At 42.2% G+C, this 19,336-nt stretch overlaps 1 protein-coding gene across 1 annotated transcript in view; it reads left to right on the forward strand.

Annotated features, from left to right (window-relative positions):
- The window catches only part of CDC16 (cell division cycle 16), an 88,277-nt gene that overhangs the window by 18,783 nt on the left and 50,158 nt on the right, over positions 1-19,336 (forward strand). Inside the window, exons 3-4 of the mRNA XM_015567560.1 lie at positions 1,310-1,390; positions 2,305-2,361. Coding sequence (XP_015423046.1) covers positions 1,310-1,390; positions 2,305-2,361 — 138 coding nt within the window. The remainder of the gene's footprint in view (positions 1-1,309; positions 1,391-2,304; positions 2,362-19,336) is intronic.

The raw sequence follows: 19,336 nt of genomic DNA on the forward strand, positions 1-19,336 counted from the left end.
CTTTAGCTCTGAGGCTTGGCTCCAGCTCTTAGGCCTCTGGGGCTGAAAGTAGGTTTCTGGCCTTTGCTTACAATGTTGCGAATCTGCTGGCTGAAGTCCGTTGGTATTTGTTACAGAGTTTCTGAAACTGCTGGCTCAGAGGCCAGCAGCGGCAGGTGGGGAACGGTGGAGTCCTCCGTCACTGAAGCAAGCAAGCCTCATGTTCGCTTTAAGCAGCCTGGCTGCCACCTGCCATCTTGGCTGGCAGTTAATTTGCATATCGCCCTGATTAGCCAATGGGAAGGGTAGTGGATGTATGGCTAATTACCATGTTTCTCTTTTATTAGAAAGGATGTATATATATTATGTATTTTCATATTTTCAGAAATGAAAGGAATCATTATAAAGTTAGAAGATTTGTCAATAGGGAATAGGGTGAAGATGTAGGGCTCAGACCACTTAGTAAAAGAAGCTGTTCGACAGATTTGACTTTGGAGCCATGTAAACATCCTACATGTTATAAAACAAAATGAAATGTTAAAAGCATTCCAGAACGAGTGTGTTATTAAACCCTCTCACCATCCAGCCCTTTCACCATCCCTTGGCTCTCCACACATGGGCTCTGTTCCATCTCTGGGGGTTTGATTCCCAGAGTGCATGGTGCTCACATGATCATTTCAGCAGACTCAGCTGTGGAGCTTCCCAATGCTGTCACTCTGAGATTATCGGCTAATAGGTCCTGGTGGTTAGATAAGCAAGTATCTGTATAGAATCTGGGGGGATTCCTTTTTATTGCAAATGTCAAATAGTCCTCATGCGTTTAGTCCATCACATTTTAAAACATACATTTCTTCTCTTGCTTATACATTTTCTGATAGGAAACTCTGCAGGGATCATTTTGCAGTTAATCAATGTTGAAGGCGCTCATCCTAAAAATATTGCTGGAGGCTCAGAGATTAGGGTGAGGTGGGTACAGGGACATAATTCACTGTCTTAAAGGCCGTGGCAACAGAGTGTGAAACAGAAATGTCAGCTGATGGTTGTGGTTAATGAAACCTCACTCTGTACCCATTTAATTCTCTACTTGAACATGACACAATAGGCTCATTTTTGAGGGCTGCCTGATTCCTCCAGGGGATATTTGGATTCTGAATCAAGTCCTGAGCCTCATTCAGAGCTTTCTACCACAGCCGACTTAGAAGCTTTGGTGCCAGGAATACTGATCTATACATGTCCCCAGTGCCAGCAACCCAGAAGCTGCGCAGTCTAAGCTGACATTAATTATCTACTACAAGTGTGCCTGAGTCACATCGCCCGCTCTGTGCCACAGGTCCGGGATGCCCAGCCCCTCGTGGACACCCGTGCCCCGCTGTTTCTCAGCCACTTCCACCTGAACCTCAAGAAGCTGAAGGTATCTTTCCATTTTACTTCCTAACTACCATTATAGCTAACTAGAAAAATGTCAGCTTCAAAACCCAGGAAAATGGAAAAGGCAGGCTCAGTGAGGAATAAACAAGTCACTATCAAAGATAGAATGCTGTCTAGGCAACCAATTAACCTTGTCACGCTCCAAATGGAACTGGCGGGAACTGCACCAGAAATCTTTCTCTAGTCTTCATGTTGATCCATCATGGCTTGAGGAAAAGGGGGAAGGGGAGGAGAGGAAATTCACAGTGGTAATTTAGTTATTCAGTAATTAAGTAATTAGCATCATTTCTTTATACCAGCCATTTCATGGCCACCTCAGAATATATATTTCTGGATGCTTAAGCCATCAAGTGAAACTAAGAATCACATAGGTTATGCTGATAATAATGACCCTAAAGCAAACCACTATGTGCTTTTTATGTGCCTGTTAACTAATACTATCCTAAATTAGCAGAACAAAAACTATGTAACCACTTTCTAGCAAATCAACAGATCAATCAATGTAAAAACCTAAAACAAGAGGGCTGTTGTTTTCCCTGGGCTTAAATCTTTTCTTCTGAGCAGTATAAGATATCTTTCTTAAAATATAAAGTGATTTCCTCAGTAGCATCACTGACACAGGTCAGAGTTTTAGAGGATGACATACTTTCACAAAGAATCATATCATCCTTTCTGTGACTTTCACTCTGAGCATATGAATTTTGGCTCCATCCTAATGGTTTCCAATTCAGAGACCAAGGAGCCTGCACATGTCACACTCATGCTGGAGCTTGGGGGCAATGGGAAACCCACAGGGTGCTCAAGTCTAAGGGGTTGAAGGATCCTCTGGATAAATCTGTGCACAGTAATAGCACAGATGCAGCTGGTGCTTGTAGAGGCTCCTGTGTCTGCCCACAGCTGGAGGAGGAGAGGCTCTCCGTCATCGACAGGGACAACCGCCTGCTGCTGGAGAAGGTGGCCTGCATCATGAGGACCAGGGGACAGACTGACAGCAGAGATGACTACACACACAGGAGGTAACTGGGGCCCAGAACCACCCGGAAGGACCTGGAGCGCTTGGCTCCAGGGCGTGAGCAGAAGAGTTGCCCATGAGACAGAGTGAGGCATTTCCGTCCTCCCTCAACCACATGCCAGAGAATGAATGGCCTTTTTCTCTGTGGTCCATGTTTTACCTGAGACGTGACTTCACTCAGGAAGGTTTGGGGCAGGTGGAGTCGGCCTGGGTGTCAGGAACATCCTGTGCCTCCTAGTTGCACCCCACTATCCAGTCACTGTCAATAAAATCTGGAGCTATGGGTCAACCTCCATTTTCCTTGGACAGTTTACATTAGATCTAGCATCACTTTCCACTTTAAAGACAGATATTTAATCTGAGTGTAAAATCACTGTTCAGTATTGATTACCTTAAAGCTGTGATGAAGGGGCCTAGTCTAACAGTTAATCCCCCGTATCACTCAGAGAGAAGCTTACCATTGTCCCCACTTCAGCTCCAGCGCTCTGAGATTTTACCCAGGGAGAGAAGCAGACCAGAGCACAGAGAGCTCCTGATCTCACCCCAAAAGGAAATAACATCATTTGCAGCCTAGTGTGGAGAAGTCCAAGCCTTATTGGACATGAAATAAAAGGCATCCCAATTGGGAAGAAAGAAATAAAGCTGTCTCTATTTACAGATGATATGATCTTGCATATAGAAAATCCTAAGGAAACCACTAAAAAAATAATCTATTAGACCCAAAACACAAGTTCAATACGGTAGCAGAATACAAGATCAATATACAAAAGTCTCTTGTATTTTCATATACTTGCAATGAACAATCTGAAAATGAAATTAATATAATTCTACTCACAAAAGTATCAAACAGAATAAAATACTTGTGAATAAATTTAACAAAGGAAGTGCAAAATTATATTCTGAAAAACTACAAATTATCGTTGATATAAATTAAAGAAGATCTAAATAAATGGGGAAAAAAATCTCATGTTCATGGTTCAGAAGACTCAATATTGTTAAGATAGCAGTATTCTCCAAACTGGCCTACAGATTCAGTGCAATTCCTATCAGAATCCCAGCTTACTTCCTTGCAAAAATTGACAAGCTGGTTCTAATCAGATGGAATTGTAAGGGACACCAAATAATCAAAACACTCCTGAGAAAGAAGAATAAAGTAGAATTTCAAACTTACTACTAAGCAATGGTCATCAAAACAATGTGGTACTTGCATAAGTGCAGACATTTAGAATATATTTAATAGAATGGTATAGCATTAAGAGTCCAGAAATAAGCCTATGTGTCTGTTGTCAATTTATTTTCAACAAAGGTGCCATGACCCCTCAATGGAGAAAAAATAGTACTATCAATAAATGAAGCTGAGACAACTCGTTATTCATATGTAAAAGAATAACGTTGGGTTCTTACCTCATCCCATATATGGATCAAAGCCTAAGTGTAAGAGCTGAAACTGTTCAACTCTTAGAAGAAAACATAGAGGTGAATCTTCCTGACCTTATATTGGGCAATGATATTAGATCTGACACCAAAAGCATGAACAACAAAGGAGGAAATAGATAAGCTTAATCAAAATTAAAAACGTTTGTGCTTTGCCCTAGTCCATTTGGCTCAGTGGATAGAGCATCAGCCTGCAGACTGAAGGGCCCCTGGTTCGATTCCAGTCAAGGGCATATGCCTGGCTTATGGCTCGATCCCCAGTAGGGGTTGTGCAGGAGGCAGCTGATCAATTATTCTCTCTCATCATTGATATTTCTGTCTCTCTCTCTCTCTCCCTTCCTCTCTGAAATCAATAAAAATATATTTTAAAATATAAAAATAAGAAAAATGTTTGTGCTTCAAAGAACATTATTAAAACAGTGAAAAGACACCCCACAAAATGAGAGAAAATATTTGCAAATCATATATATATATATGATAAGGGAATTGTACCTAGAATATATGAAGAATTCTTACAGACTAATGATAAAAAGACAACCAAATTTTAAAAATGGGTAAAGGACCTGAATAGATATTTCCTCAAGGAAGATATACAAAAGACCAAAAAACACATGAAAAAACGCTCAATGTCATTAGTCACCAGGGAAATGCAAGTCAAAACCACAATATGATACCACTTTACACCCATTAGGTTGGCTAGAATAAAAAAGGCAGATAATAGCAAGTGTTGGTTAGGATGTGGAGAAATTAGAACCCTCATTCACTGCTGGTGGGAATGTAAAATGGTGCAGTCACTTTGGAAAGAAGTCTAGCTGTTCCTCAAATAATTGAACATAGAGTTGCCATATGATTCAATAATTCCACTCCCAGTTACATACACAAGAGAAATGAAACATGTCCACAAGTAAAACTTGTCCATAAATGTTTACAACAGCATTATTCATAATAGCCCAAAAGTGGAAACAACCCAAATGCCCATCAACCGAAGAATAAACTATAAAGATGTAATTTTGTGACATCAATAACCAAAAAGATGAAGACAGTTATAACGGAACAGTTTTTGTATATCGCTGAAGTTAAGCTGGTATAAATTCAATTAAGAGTGTTATAACTTTAGGATGTTAAGCACAAAATCCCCATGATTAAGCACAAATCAAACAGCTATTGAATATACACAAAAGGAAATGAAAAAGGAATTTCAATGTTTCACTGCAAAACGAAAAAAATCCAACACAAAAGAAGACAGTAATATGGGAAATGAGGGACAAAAAAACTGTACAGCATATGGAAAACAAATAGAAAGATGGCAAAAGTTCCTCCTTATCAGTAAACGCCAGTGCCTCTCCTGTCCCCTTCCTTCATTTCAACACGCTCTGATGCTGCAGATTTCTTCACACATCCACGTCTTTAGCCCTGTTGTCACCCTGAGCATCAGCTGAACAGGTGACTTCACAAATCGTGACCTAAAATGCATATTTGACTGTGGTTTGAAGCCATTCAATGAATGACTCTACATTGCCTTTAACATAGGTCAGAACTCCCTGAACTGCACACGAGCCTCTGTCAGCTTCCCACTGCACCCTTGCCAGATGTGCCATGCCACCTGGGATGTCCTTGCTCTCCTTGCTTGCCTGGTGACTCCCACTTTTCTTCCAAGCCTCTGTCCCAGCATTACTTCTGATTGCACCTCTTCCCACTACGGTCAGGAAGTCCTGAGCATTCCTCCCTCTGTGTCCCCACCTGCATCTATAACATTGCATTACATTTTCTCCCCTACACCTAATCTCCCTTAATTGGGCCATGAGGTCCCTGAGTTCAGAGCTACTGGTATGTTAGTTCATCTCTAAAACCCAGCATCTCCCAATCTGGGCACCTGGAGAAGAATGGGCTACTAAGTGTTTGCCACACAAGAGCATACACTCCCTCTCTGAGAGCCCCTCCTGCCCTGTTGGCACTCGGACTTCCCTCATGAATGCAGAATGATAGCTCTGTCCCTGGCTGTAACTCTCTCACTACTCCAAGAAATATCTATGGTGTTTTTGTTGCTGTTTTTAGTCTAAACAGGGGGAAAAGAGAACAGAAACTTCGCAGTTCAAAGGAAAGCAATATGCCGCAAAGAGAAAACAAAATCAGTCTGGGAAGGATCACAAACTCAGAGCCGTCATATGGAGCTAAAAAATGGCAAGAAGACTGGGCAAGGACTGAGAAGTACTGGCACGCCCTCGAGAAGTATCCTGGGAGTGGGCAGACAGGCAAGGGAAAAGGTAACTGTGGGTTTTTTTTTTTCATTTTAAATCCATAGCTATTTCAAATCTCCATTTACTTCCTCAGATTTATCAAACATATGGGCTCACTTATTCTTTGCTTGTTTAGGGCATTTTATTCTGTTGTCAACAAGCCTATGCCAAATGGTCATACCCTAATAATAGAAGACACAGAACAATGACTCAACTGATGAATTCCTCCACACAAACAAAAACAGTGAGGAGATAAAAATGAGCTCAGTTGACTGATTATATATAGGCTGTGAGAGAAAGATTTAGTGAAAAGTAATAACTTAGCAGGATAGTATGCATAAAACCTCATTAAGAAATCATGTAACAACTCTGAATTAACTGCCACACACTGCTGGTACAGAAAAGCAAAGAGTTTGCATCCAGAAAAGCAAAGAAAACCAGTAATTTGAAAGAGTTTGCCTGATAATTTAAACTCTAAACTCTCCCTGTTCATCTTATCCTTTCTGGTGACACAACCATAATTCTGAATGGAAAACAAAAAGAAATTTTAATTTTGTCATTAATTATCCTGCTCATGAATGTCCCAATAAATCAAATGAAAGAGTTGTAAAATCTCCACTCACTCCCCATCTGGATATATAGCCATTATGCAGTGGAACATTTCAGCACATTGCTTTCCCTTGAAATCTAGTCCACCATAGAGAAAAATGCGTGATATCAAAGTTTAAACAAACACTCCTGGTCCCCACCCGCCACCCCCTGAATATGCTCCAGGCCCCACAGGCTCCCATCCCATGCTCCTCCCTGAAAGGGACTGCTCCTTTAGGTCCTTGCTATTCCCACAGGCATTGGAGTTGATGTTGGCTCCACCAGCACTTTTTTCCTTGCCTGGTAGGGACGTTGAGAAGTCAAATCCTTCCTGCCTGCTTGCCTTGTACATTTCTTATAAAATCTTAAGGCACAGAGGAAACAAATACCTTTTGCAAAGAAGCTTAACTAATAAGCAATTACTGATCACTAAGACATTCAGACAATTAAGTTTGTTTTGCAATTTACATTGAAAACTCGAACATTTTGTTTCAAATCTTTATTTTTAATCTCATTAGTTGTTTGTTTAAACAAAAATGGGCCATACTCTATGCAATTTTCTGTAAATTTCTCATTTTGTTCAATAACACAGTGATTTTCAACCTTTTTCATCTCATGGCACACATCAGCCAATTACTAAAATTATCTGGCACACCAAAAATAAATATACATGTTTTTGCTGATCTAACAAAAAATGGTATAATTTTTATTCATTCACACCAATTGGCTATTGTTGTGTTGGCTACTGTCATTTTTTATTTGACATTAAGGGAAAAGAGGTCAGTGACCCCAACTAAATAATCAGGTATTGTTCCCTTCCATTCTCTAAAAATCAATGGAGGCTTCTTAACAAGATGGCTATGTAGATAAACGCGGTACTTGCTGCCTCCCACAACCACATCAGAATTACAATTAAAATACAGAACAACCATCATTCAGAACCACCTGAAATCTATCTGAAGGAAGTCCTACAACTAGACCAGTGGTTCTCAACCTTGGCTGCACATTAGAATCACCTGGGAATCTTTCTAAAATCCTGATTTCTGGGCCTCATCCTCCGGAAATTCTGTTTCTTTGTTACTAATGTTGTGGCCCCACCCCATAACAAAGAAACAGGATTTCCGGAGGATGAGGCCCAGAAATCAGGATTTTTAAAAGATTCCCAGGTGGTTCTAATGTGCAGCCAAGGTTGAGAACCACTGAACTAGAGAATTAAAGAAGCAGCACATCGCGACTGGTCGGAGGGGCAGAGATGCTGGGTGGAAACTCAGGAACTGCCTGGTCCCACACCCACGTGCAGTGGTTTAAAATTGGGAGGGTTACCTTGGCTTTGGAGGTTTCCTTGAGGAGCAAAGGGTCCCAGCCCCACACAAAGCACCCCAGCCCCAGGTTCCAGTGCCTGGAAGAGAATTCCCTGAAAGTTCAGGTTGTAAAAACTTGGGGGGGCTTGTGGCTGCTGGAGCACAGGCAGTTCCTCTTAAAGGGCCGGCACACAGACTTACTGAGTCTCACTCCCTCTGTGCTCCAGTGCTGGGATAGAGCTTGAAAGGAACCTAGGACATTCAGGGAGGAACTAATTTGTCTGGAATCAGGGCAAGAGGTTGAGGGGCAGCTTTCTCCCAGACAGAGTGCTGGCAGGGGCCAGTGTTCCTTTGCTAATCCCTCCCTGCAACAGAGCCAACAGGCAGGAGCCATATCTGAATCTCCATCAACCTGGCTCACATTCCCACCAACCCTCATTCCCTAGACCCCACTCCTCCCTACTTGAAGGTTCATCCAAGCTATTTCTAGTTGCTTTTCCATACAACTGGCCCCTCTTTCCTCATTCTTCTGACTTTCCTAAAATCTCTCAAACAAGCAGCAGCTGGCCTCAGCTGCCCCTTATCTTTCTCAGGCTAAGATTGGAAAAATATTTTCCTAATGCTTTCACAGTTTTATTGATTCACTTTAAGTAACAGAATTTAATAAATATGGAATTTTTATACATTGTGTAACTTAGAGATCAAAGTTTATTTCCTCCACAAATTTATTGCAAGTTAAATAAAAAACAGTTTACATTATTAGAAACTTATCATATTCTTCATACTTCCTGCAAACTGGTTTCCAGAGGTTTCCAGGGGCTTACATGCCCCAGCAGTACACAGGGCATTCCTAGGTCCTCGCTAGCAGGAGTCGCATCCATGATAGCCACTGAAGTTGTTCTGGTCAAGTGAGCTCTCCATATCCTGGGGTCCTTTTCCATTGGAATCTTGTTATTTGCATTGCTATCTCTGCTGCCCTCATTCAAACCTGTAAAGAATTTTTGTGAGTTTATTTGAGCCAATCTGTCAACACTTGCTGGGAAACAGAACCTCAACAAGTTGAGATAATGCCCCGGAGAATGGCGGGTTACATCTATATTTATACACTAGTGGCCCAGTGCACAAAGTTCATACACATTAAAAGGGAATTAATTAGAGGAAATAATTTAATATTGCTATTTGCCTTTTATAATAGAAGTGTCAGAGATGAAAGAAAATCAGTAAAATGTACATGAAAATCTCCCTCTTGTCAGAGTCTGGGTCATGCCATAGGACCCAGAGTCAAGTCCCCGCCATTCATGTTCACCTCAAAATTGCATAAGACCCAGACCTGGAAAGCCTCACCCCTGTCAAGCACCGCAGGGCAGGGGGGCGCAGCCTCCGGTCCCCCGGTCCCAGCACTTGGGCGGGGGGCATGGCCTCAGGTCCCCCAGCCCAGTCCCAGGTCCCCCGGCCCTGTCGTGAGGGCATGAGGGCACAAGGGCGCAAGGGTGTGAGGGCACAAGGGTATGACGACCATTTGCACATTAGCTCTCTATTATATAGAACTAGAGGCTCAGTGCACGAAATTCATGCGGGGGAAGGGGGGTTCCTCAGCCTGGACTGCACCCTCTCCAATCTGGGACCCCCTGGGAGATGTTCGACTGCCGGTAGCCGGACATCCCTCTCACAATCCAGGACTGTTGGCTCCTAATTGCTCGTCTGTCTGCCTGCCTGATTACCCCTAACCGCTTCTGCCTGCCAGCCTGATCGCCCCCTAACTACTTCCCTGCCGGCCTGATTGATGCCTAACTGCTCCTCTGCCAGCCCAATCGCACCCAACTGCCCTCCCCTGCCTGCCCAATCTCCCCCAACTGCCCTCCCCCACAGGCCTGGTTGCCCCTAACTATCCTCCCCTGCTGGCCTGGTCATCCCACGCAGCCTGCTGTTTGGTCGTTACTGTTACTATGATGGCATCATGGACAATTTGCATATTCCTCGATTATTAGTAGAGATTGCAATCAAAGGAGGGATGAAGGTGGGCTACATAAAATCCATTGGTAGTGATAGACTAGAGAGGTGGGAGAAAGCAAAGGTGTAGGGGGGCGAGGAATCCTGGAATTGGATAAAAAGTAAAATGATAGACACATACTTAGATAGGTTCAGAAACAATTAACACGATAACAACGAAGGAATTTGTGGTATCTGTCATGGTGCCCACGCACATTAGATTGTGCCCCAAGGGGTCCAGAAAAAGGGAAGTTACAAGTTACCCAGACATTTCAAGGGTATGTTATTATAGATGCAAAAAGACAGGCTCAGTTAAGGCAAAGGTTGACCTTGTCAGTGAAGATACCAGCCTAGGATGTAACTACCCACCATAACTGCTTTTAGTTAACGTTTAATTTCAGACCATCCTTTGTGGTTACTTTAGGTCTTTGAGTTTGTAAAAGAACCATGCAGGCCTCCCCTGAGCTTGTCAGGTTAGCATGTGGCGCCTTTCATCCACAGACATAAGTATTATGTTTGTGCTCATTTCTGATTTTTTTTGTTTTGTTTTCATTTCCTTACTTCTTTCCCATTTATATTGTTTTCTTTAACAGATATCAAACATATATACACATATATATATACTCCGAACCTATACTTCAAATCGATCCTTCATTCATTTACTTTAACTCTCTTGAAAGTCTTTTACATAACAGGAAACAGAAAAGCCCAAGAGATGTTAAGATAAAGCAAAACAAAGAAAGGGAAAACAAGCCTCTAGAAACGGGGTTTCCTGCAGCTGCAGCCCAGAGACTGCATTTATTTGCAGTGTCACCAGCTTGCTGAGTGTTGCAGGTTTGGCCCCTGTGATGCAGCCCGAAGGAATGGTGCCTCGACAAAGAGACCTTGAGAAGCACTCAGTTCTGACAAAGACTACAGGCAAGCAGCCAGGGTGGCAGGCGTCCCAGCACTGGGCCTGGTGAGATTATCGCTGCTCTGTGCTTTCCTTCCTCGTGAAAAGACAAGCATGGAAAGCAGAAAGAAACAACTGCCAACTCATTGCCTCCCAAGTCGGAATTGTGATCTGAGTGCCCCAAATCAACAGGCAGCTCTGTCATGAGTGACGTGACATCACACCCTGCTTATAAGATTCCAGGGCCTTCTGCTTCAGGGTGTCCCTGAGGGAGGGAGGTAGTGACAAACACATAGGCAGAGAGCAGGGCTATGGAATTCCTCAGTAGAAAAGCCCCTTTCCTGCTGTCAGGTCTGAGGGCTTTGAACTAGCCCTGCCTCCCAGCCTTGCAAACATCAGGCACTTAGTCAGCAGGAGGTGGGGGCAGGGTAGCAGGACATTTTTTATGTAAGGCTATTCACTTTAAAAAGAAAAACAAAATCAGCTACTTAAAAACTGCAGGTTAAGGGAGGAAAGAACTGTTTTATAGGACAAGAAAGTTGGAAAGTGGCCCAAAGAAACCCCAGTAGCCGCCCTTTCCCAGCCGTCTGAAGACCAGATGCCACCTCCCAGATTCAGCTGAGTCTGGGACCTTAGCTGGTCCTGGACAGGCAGGATATACCGTTTACCTTTACATTTTCAGAAAATATGCCCTCTCTCATTGACTTGCCCTTTTTCCTTAGAGCCTAGATTCCTTCTCTCCCTGCAGCATCTCCTAAGGCAGCGGTTCTCAACCTGGGGGTCGAACGATCCTTTCACAGGGGTCGCCTAAATACATTCTGCATATCAGATATTTACATTACGATTCATAACAGTAGCAAAATTACAGTTATGAAGTAGCAACGAAAATAATTTTGTGGTTAGGGGTCACCACAACATGAGGAACTGTATTAAAGGGTCGCGGCATTAGTAAGGTTGAGAACCACTATAAGGGAACGCTGTACGTTTTTTCATTTGCAGAAAGATTAAACGTTGCTCAGCAAACAATTTCCGATCGTTTACAAGCAATGGGAAAGATTTTAAAGGACGGAAAATGGGTGCCACATCAACTGAACAAAAGACAAATGGAAAACCGAAAAGTCACCAGTAAAATGTTGCTTCAACGGCACGAAAGAAAGTCTTTTTTGCATCGAATTGTGACTGGTGATGAAAAGTGGATTTATTTTGACAATCCCAAATGCACAAAATCATGGGTTGATCCAGGTCAACTATCAACATTGACTGCAAGGCCAAATCGCTTCAGAATAAAGCATTTTTGATGTTTCTCTTGAAATTATCGTGTTTTACAAAATCCATATTATTAACCAGTTAATAATTAATCCACACTATTAACTGTTAATCATTAATCCGCATTATTAACTGGTACATCTAGTATGTAGTAATAATGTGAATTTTTGTAATCAAAGAAAACACGATAATTTCAAGAGAAACATCAAAAGTTCTTTATTCAAAGTAATGTCCATCGCTAGCTCCACATGTCCCCCATCTTTCAGATAATTTGTGGATACAGTCCCAATAGAACTTTCCTTGTTTTGAGACAGACCTTTTCCACTTCTTCATATGTTTTGAAGTGCTGCTCAGAAAGTGCGTGTGCCATCAATCAGAACAAGTGGTAATCTGAAGGAGCAAGGTCTGGTGAATACAGCGGTGGGTTACTGCTTCCCAGGCAAGATCTTGGCATGATGAGATGCAGGGGATGTGAGGCTGCCTCCAAGCTCACTCAGCCCCTTGAACCTCCATTTCTAGTTTGTGGAGAGGATACGAACCCTGTCCCAGAACTCAAATCAGGTTTAAATAAGTAGTGTTTGCAAACATGACTATAAAAGTGCCTGGCATTTAGGTGGCAAGCAATCTTTTTTTTTTCTTCTTTACTGTATGCATCTGCCACACAGAATAAAAACAAGAATAAAAAAAGTAACTAAAAAAGATATCTGCACCCCAAGTTTATTGTAGCACTATGAATAATAGTCAAGACATGGAAACAACCTAACTCTCCAAAGATGGATAAATGGATAAAGAAATTGTGGGGTATACATATAACTCAGCCATAAGAAACAGTGAAGTCTTGCCATTTGAGACAACATGGATGGACCTCGAGGGCCTTATGCTAAGTGAAACAAGTCAGACAGAGAAAGACAAATACAACCTGATTTCCTATATGTTTAATTTTGAAAAACAAAACAAGTTAACAGATTAGTGGTTGCCAGAGGCAGGAGATGGGTGAGAGAAATAGGTGGAGGAGTTCAAAAGGTTAAAATAAAAAAGTGAAGACAGTGCCTTTAACGTTTAAGCAAACCCTAAATTCTGTTTATCAAAAATCATTTATTAAGAAGATGTGGGTACAATAGCTAAGATTTGGAAATAACCTAAGTGCCCATCAGCAGATGAGTGGATTAAAAAATGTGTAACATCTACACAATGGAATACTATCCTATCTAATAATAGAAAAGCATGGTAATTGACTGTACCTTCGCTACACCTCCTATTGGGTAATCAGCGAGATATGCAAATTAACTGCCAACAAAGATGGTGGTTAATCTGCATACATAGGCGCGAGGTCACTCATATGTGGGATATAATGATCAACATAATTTGATGAACAAGAATAGCTCCAGAGACAAATGGAAGGGGAGGTGAGGGGGTTAGAGAGCAACCAAAGGACTTATATGCATGCATATTAGCATAACCAATGGGCACAGACACTGGGGTAGTGGGGGCTTGCCCCGGGTGGGAATGGCCTGGTGGGGGGGGGGTCAACCTGGGAAAAAAAGACATATATGTAAAACTTTAGACAATAAATAATAATAAAAAAAGATGTGGGCAGGCAGTACCTTAAGACATTTACCACCTCAAGGATTTAGTGTATGTGGTGAGCATGTGCACGTGTGTGTGTGTGTGGATGTGTGTGTTGAAGAAGGGGGTGTGGAAATAAGTGGGATAATGAAAAAGTAGAGATTGTTGTTAAAGTTATTTCAATTACTTTATGAAACTATAGAACTAGGAATAGGTTGACATTTTTACATAGGTAGTTGGAATCAAGAATTTAATTATTAAAATATTCCTGTGTCATCAGTCAACAAGTGCTCATTGAGAGCCTACTATATATCAAAGACTCAACATAGCTCCCAATAGGGATTTGTTGTTTTAAGCTTATAAAGTTGAAGATAATCCAATAGGTTCTATTTAAAGGTTTTAACCATTTAAGATAATAGAAAAAAATTAATGTGGTTTATTTTAAGCCACAGGGACCCATCATTGTGTTTATTGAGGTGGCTTTTCTATTTACCCCTTGAGTTATATAGAAACTTTGGGAAAATTTTGTGATTATATTGGCCATGCCTTGGTGGGTTGTTTGCCTGATTATATCTTAACTCTATTGTGCAAATAAATAAAACTCTAAGAATTCAACTAGCATTTTAGATGAAACGCTGATATGTGCATTGTAGCCCCACACACTATGAAAGGTCAGGGTAAATGGACACTCTTCAGTGGAGGAAATGGCAGTGAGCCTTAATTTTCCCCTTTTCCAAGTCCAAATGATTCCATAGCAGAGAAAGAACCCCGTTCCACCTTTCTCCCCGAGAGACCTGCACAACTAGGTCCCACTACTCCAGACTTTATCCACAGATGGTTCCCAGAACAGCCTTCAGGGAGGGATGAGGAAAATAAAAGAAAGAAAAAACTCTGAGGTTTGGGTGACATCCTGAAGGCTCTGCACATCCAATACCAACAAGCAGACAACATTCAAAATGTAAGTGTAGATGCACCGGTTTAGTGTAAAAGGACTTTGATGCATTTTAGAAAGATATTTCAACACCATTATTATTATGATAAAGGATTATCTGAATATTTAAATAGACATTTCTCCAAATAAGATGTATTGATGGCCAATAAGCCTAGGAGAAGATGCCCAATATTATCAGGGAAATATAACTCAAAACCACAAGACCTCACTTCACACTTACTAGTGGGAATGTAAGATGGTACAGCCACTTTGTAAAACAGTCTATTGTTCCTCAAAACATAGTTACCATAAGACCTAATAATTCCGGTCCTAGGTATATACCCAAGAGAACTGAAAGCATACACCTACACAAAAACTTGTACAAAAATGTTTATAGCAGCATTATTTATAACAACCATATAGTAGGAATAACCCAAATGACTATCAACTGAGGAACAGATAAACAAAATGTGATACAACCACCCATGATCTATTATACAACCATATAAAGGAATAAAAATTCAGACACATGCTACTTCGGGTAAGCTAAACCTTGAAGACATTATGCTGGGTGAAGGAAGCCAGATGCAAAAGGCCACATATTGTAGGATTTTATTTATATGAAATGCTTAGAATAGGCAAATCCTTGGAGATACACAGTAGATTAGTGATTGCCAGGGTGGGAAGGGGAATGGGGAATGACAGGTAAGGAGTATGGGGTTTGGGGGGGAGGGGTGATAAAATTCTTCTCATATTGGATTTGCTGATGATTCACAATGCTGAATATACCAAAACCACTGACATAAGCACTTTTAAAAGGATGAATCAGTATAGAATTATGTCTCAATGAAGCTGTTATTTTTTTAAAAGATAATATGACTAATTCTAAATAGATTAGAATTGTCAATGAATTGAAATACTCCATTTCCCAAGCATTTTAATATAATGATATTTTACTGTCCTTGCCTAAGGAAAGTATTTAATTCCATTGTATATTTTTGATTCCAGTAGGAAATTAAACTGAACTTTAAGCAAGGCTACATTCAAGCCTAGACGCAAAATGCGAAGCAGAAAGGAGGACTCAGAACACAAACTGGGAGAAGAAGATAAGTACGAGAAGCAGTGACGAGGAGATGGCAAGGCCGCCATGGGCTCCCCGATGCCCAAGCCAGCGCTGGTCTGGGGGAAGCTGGCCAGGTCCTCTCCACTGTTATCACACCTAGAACAGCTGTAACTGTGCATGAGGCAGCACCCTACAACTGTGCATTTACACAATGTGCTTGACCAGATGATGCAGCAAAACTATTTTTTGTGCTTCTTAGACTGATAGCTGGAAACAATTATGCACAGGATTATTGGGAGTGCAAAAGGGTTTTTCTGTGTTTTGTTTGTGGTTGTGCTGGGTTTTTTTGTTTGTTTTTTGAGGACATGCTTTTATTGATTTTTAGTGAGAGAGGAAGGGAGAGAGAGAGCAACATCAATGTGAGAGAGGCTGCCTCCTGCATGTACCCCAACTGGGGATGGAACCTGCAACCTGGGCATGTACCCCAGCTAGGAATCAAACTCACAACCCTTCAGTACATGGGACAATGCTCCAACCACCTGAGCCACACTGGCCAGGGCAGTTCAAGGGTTTTGTATTATGTTTATTTCTCTAGCTATTAATACTTACTCTGTTATGATTCCCAGGTGGATGTGTATAATTTACCCTGAAAACCTGTGACTGTTACTTTAACAAATACCTACATAAATCAGATAAAAACTCCTCACCATGATGAAACTATAGCATGACTCCTGGATACATAACATAAGATGTAAAGAAATCAGTGGGTCTTGGTTAGAGTAAGAAGCATATCTGGGTAAGCATGATTGTACCTGGCTGGGCATGACAAAAAGGAACATTTAGTCTCAGAAATGGTTCTTTTTTGTCATGCCCAGCCAGGTACAATCATGCTTACCCTGTTCCACAATAATCTCATAGTTAGGGCCTCAAAAAATGATTTAAATACTCGGTCTCACATTCATTCATTTATTTTACAAACTCTGTGTATGTGCCAGATACTAGGGCAGCCTGGGACTCAAGAGGAGGAAGACTTTTGTGGTCTCCACCTCACAGAGCTGGACCCCTCCTTAAAATCACAGTATCTAATCACTTTTCCTATATTTAATTCATGCTATAGATTTGGGTTGAATTCTCTACAAAAAAAAAAAAAGAGAGAGAGAAGAAGAACGTACTTTTATTTCTTTATACACAAACCCTTTTAAGCATACTTGGTGATCAATAGCGAGTCTCATTTCAGGTGTCTGTATCTAAACGGAATCAACCCAGGTCTGTTCTTTTCCTTGCAGCAGGCCTGTTAATCCATGGTGTTTAATCTTGAATCTGGAGTCAGAAAGATGGGATGGGAATTTTGACTCTTCGGCTCACTCTCTGAATGACTTTGAGCAGATTTTTCAACCTCGTAGAGGAAAGCAGAGCTGGAACCTGGCTCTCAACTGTGGGCTGAGCCTTCAGTGCATTGTAGGGGCACCTTCAGAACCTCTCCTAGTTCCCACGGTAGTAAAGTTTCCCTTTCCTACTGTGAGGCTTCAAGCTGGGCAAAGTGCTGTGTGAAGAGTCCAGATCAGTGCTAAATTTGATAGAGAGATGGTCCTTTAGTAGCGATTGCTGACTTGATTTACAAGCCTTCATTTATGCGCCTCCTTTTTAATGGTGGCAATTTTAGAGTTGACACTAGTGCACTTTCTGACTACAGTCAGTGTTTTTCACGCCTTGCTCCTCACCCCAACGAGCACATTACTCTGAGCTATTTTTTAGTACCTTGGCTTCTGCGACCTTGTTCCAAAAAACCCCAATGCTATGAAATTTTAAAAATCTATCACAGAACTGGAAGCATTGCTATGTAGTCATGAGAACATAATCCTTTTTTTCCACCTGCCACTGCCCAGAAAGCTGACAGTTTATAAAGACGGTCCAATTACTACACGTGGTCAAGAAGTAGCTCTCTCTACTGGAAACCAGACTTTTTACAAGTCTTCAGGTTATGAGGTGACTGCAGCTCTTTCCTCTCTGAACCTTGCTCAGAGAGTCTTTAGTTGGCCATTTGCCAAATGGATCTTATTCCATACACACTCCTTAGGGTGAAAATGGGTTATCCAGGAGCTCTGATTTTGAAGATAACTTGGAAAAGTAAAGTACCTATCGGGTTTGTTTTCAGGTGAAGAAATGTGTTAGTCCTATATTACACTGTGCATCAAATTAGTTTAAATGTATAGAACTTTGAAATACTTTTAAACCACCATAAAGATAATAAACAGAAGCAATGAGGGTGGGGGGGTTGGAAAAAGGGGGAAAAAGGAAGAAGAGAAGGGAGCCATGCCTGGAAGAGCCATGCCATGCTCGGTGCTGTGGCCCAGGAGGGCACCGGGTGAGGCAAGGAGAGGCCTCATGGAGAAGGTGCTCCCCTCAGGGCCTGACCCTGAACTTGGGGGGCCCTCCTCTGTAACCCAGCCCCCAGTGCGAGTGCCACAATGCAGTGACCACTCTCCCTTTTCTCAAGGATAGTGAGATATGGGCCTGCCAGAAACTCCGAAGTCTATTTGGGGCCAATTTTGTCAAGTTTTACATTACTCACCCTCTTGCTTGCTGCTAAATCAGCCAAAGGTGCCTGAAAGGACCATATAAGGCTGCCCTGGGGCTCCTATGTCCCCTGTCTCCCAAACAGAGAAGAAGGAGATCACGATCCAAGGCAGTCTTATTTCTTTTCGCCTTGGAGTACATGAAGACCTCTCTGGTTGCCAAGTAGATACTAGTAGAGTCCTGAATGCGAGAGAATATTCTGGAAATGCAGATGTGGGTGGCCCTTCCAGTGCTGAAGGTCTGTAACATTTTACTTCCAGAAATAGTGGTCTGGCCTGATGGTTAGACTTGCCCAGCAGAGGGGCAAACTCCTCTGAGCTAAAGTGGGTTCCACAGGAGAGAAACCAAGATGGCGACATAGGTAAACACCGGAAATTGCTGCCTCACATAACCACTTCAAAAATGCAACTAAAAGACAAAACGGACACCATCCAGAGCCACAGAAAGGCTGGCTGAGTAGAAATTCTACAAGTGAAAGGAAAGAGAAAAGCACACTGAGACTCAGAGGAGGTGCTGAAGTAAAGTGCAGGGGTACAGAGGCGCACACGGAAAGGGCTGGCAACTGAGGACGTAGTTGTCTTTTTCAATCTAGAGGGAGTCTCAAGCTCCCGACTGCTCTGAACTCCAGTTCCAGGTGAGTCTTTGGTGACCCAGACTCATACGGGGAGAAACTGGACTGTCTGGCATCGGGCAGAACTCGAGGGTGTCTTTCTCTCAGAGGTGCTTGTGGCGATTACCGGGATACTGACACGTGGGGCCTCTGAGGGTAGGACTGAGGATCAGCCATAGCTGTTTGCTCCACCCTGTTGATTCCCCGAGACCCCGCTGCACCCAAGCTGTGACAGAGGCTTTTGTATATGAATGACCTGGCCCTTTGCAACCTGAAAATTACCTAACAAACTGCAGCTGGGTCAGATAGATATCGAACATCCAAAAGAAGGCCCAAGGCCCCACAGCAGCTTGCATTGCTTTACAGCTGTCCCTCATCTGACCTCCAAACCCCAAACAAGGAAGGGGAATCTACAGATCTCTTCGTAGCTCCTGCTGGGTAGCCTCAGGCAGAGGCTCCATTA

This window comes from Myotis davidii, unplaced genomic scaffold, assembly GCF_000327345.1.
Source record: "Myotis davidii unplaced genomic scaffold, ASM32734v1 scaffold444, whole genome shotgun sequence".
Lineage (NCBI taxonomy): Eukaryota > Metazoa > Chordata > Mammalia > Chiroptera > Vespertilionidae > Myotis > Myotis davidii.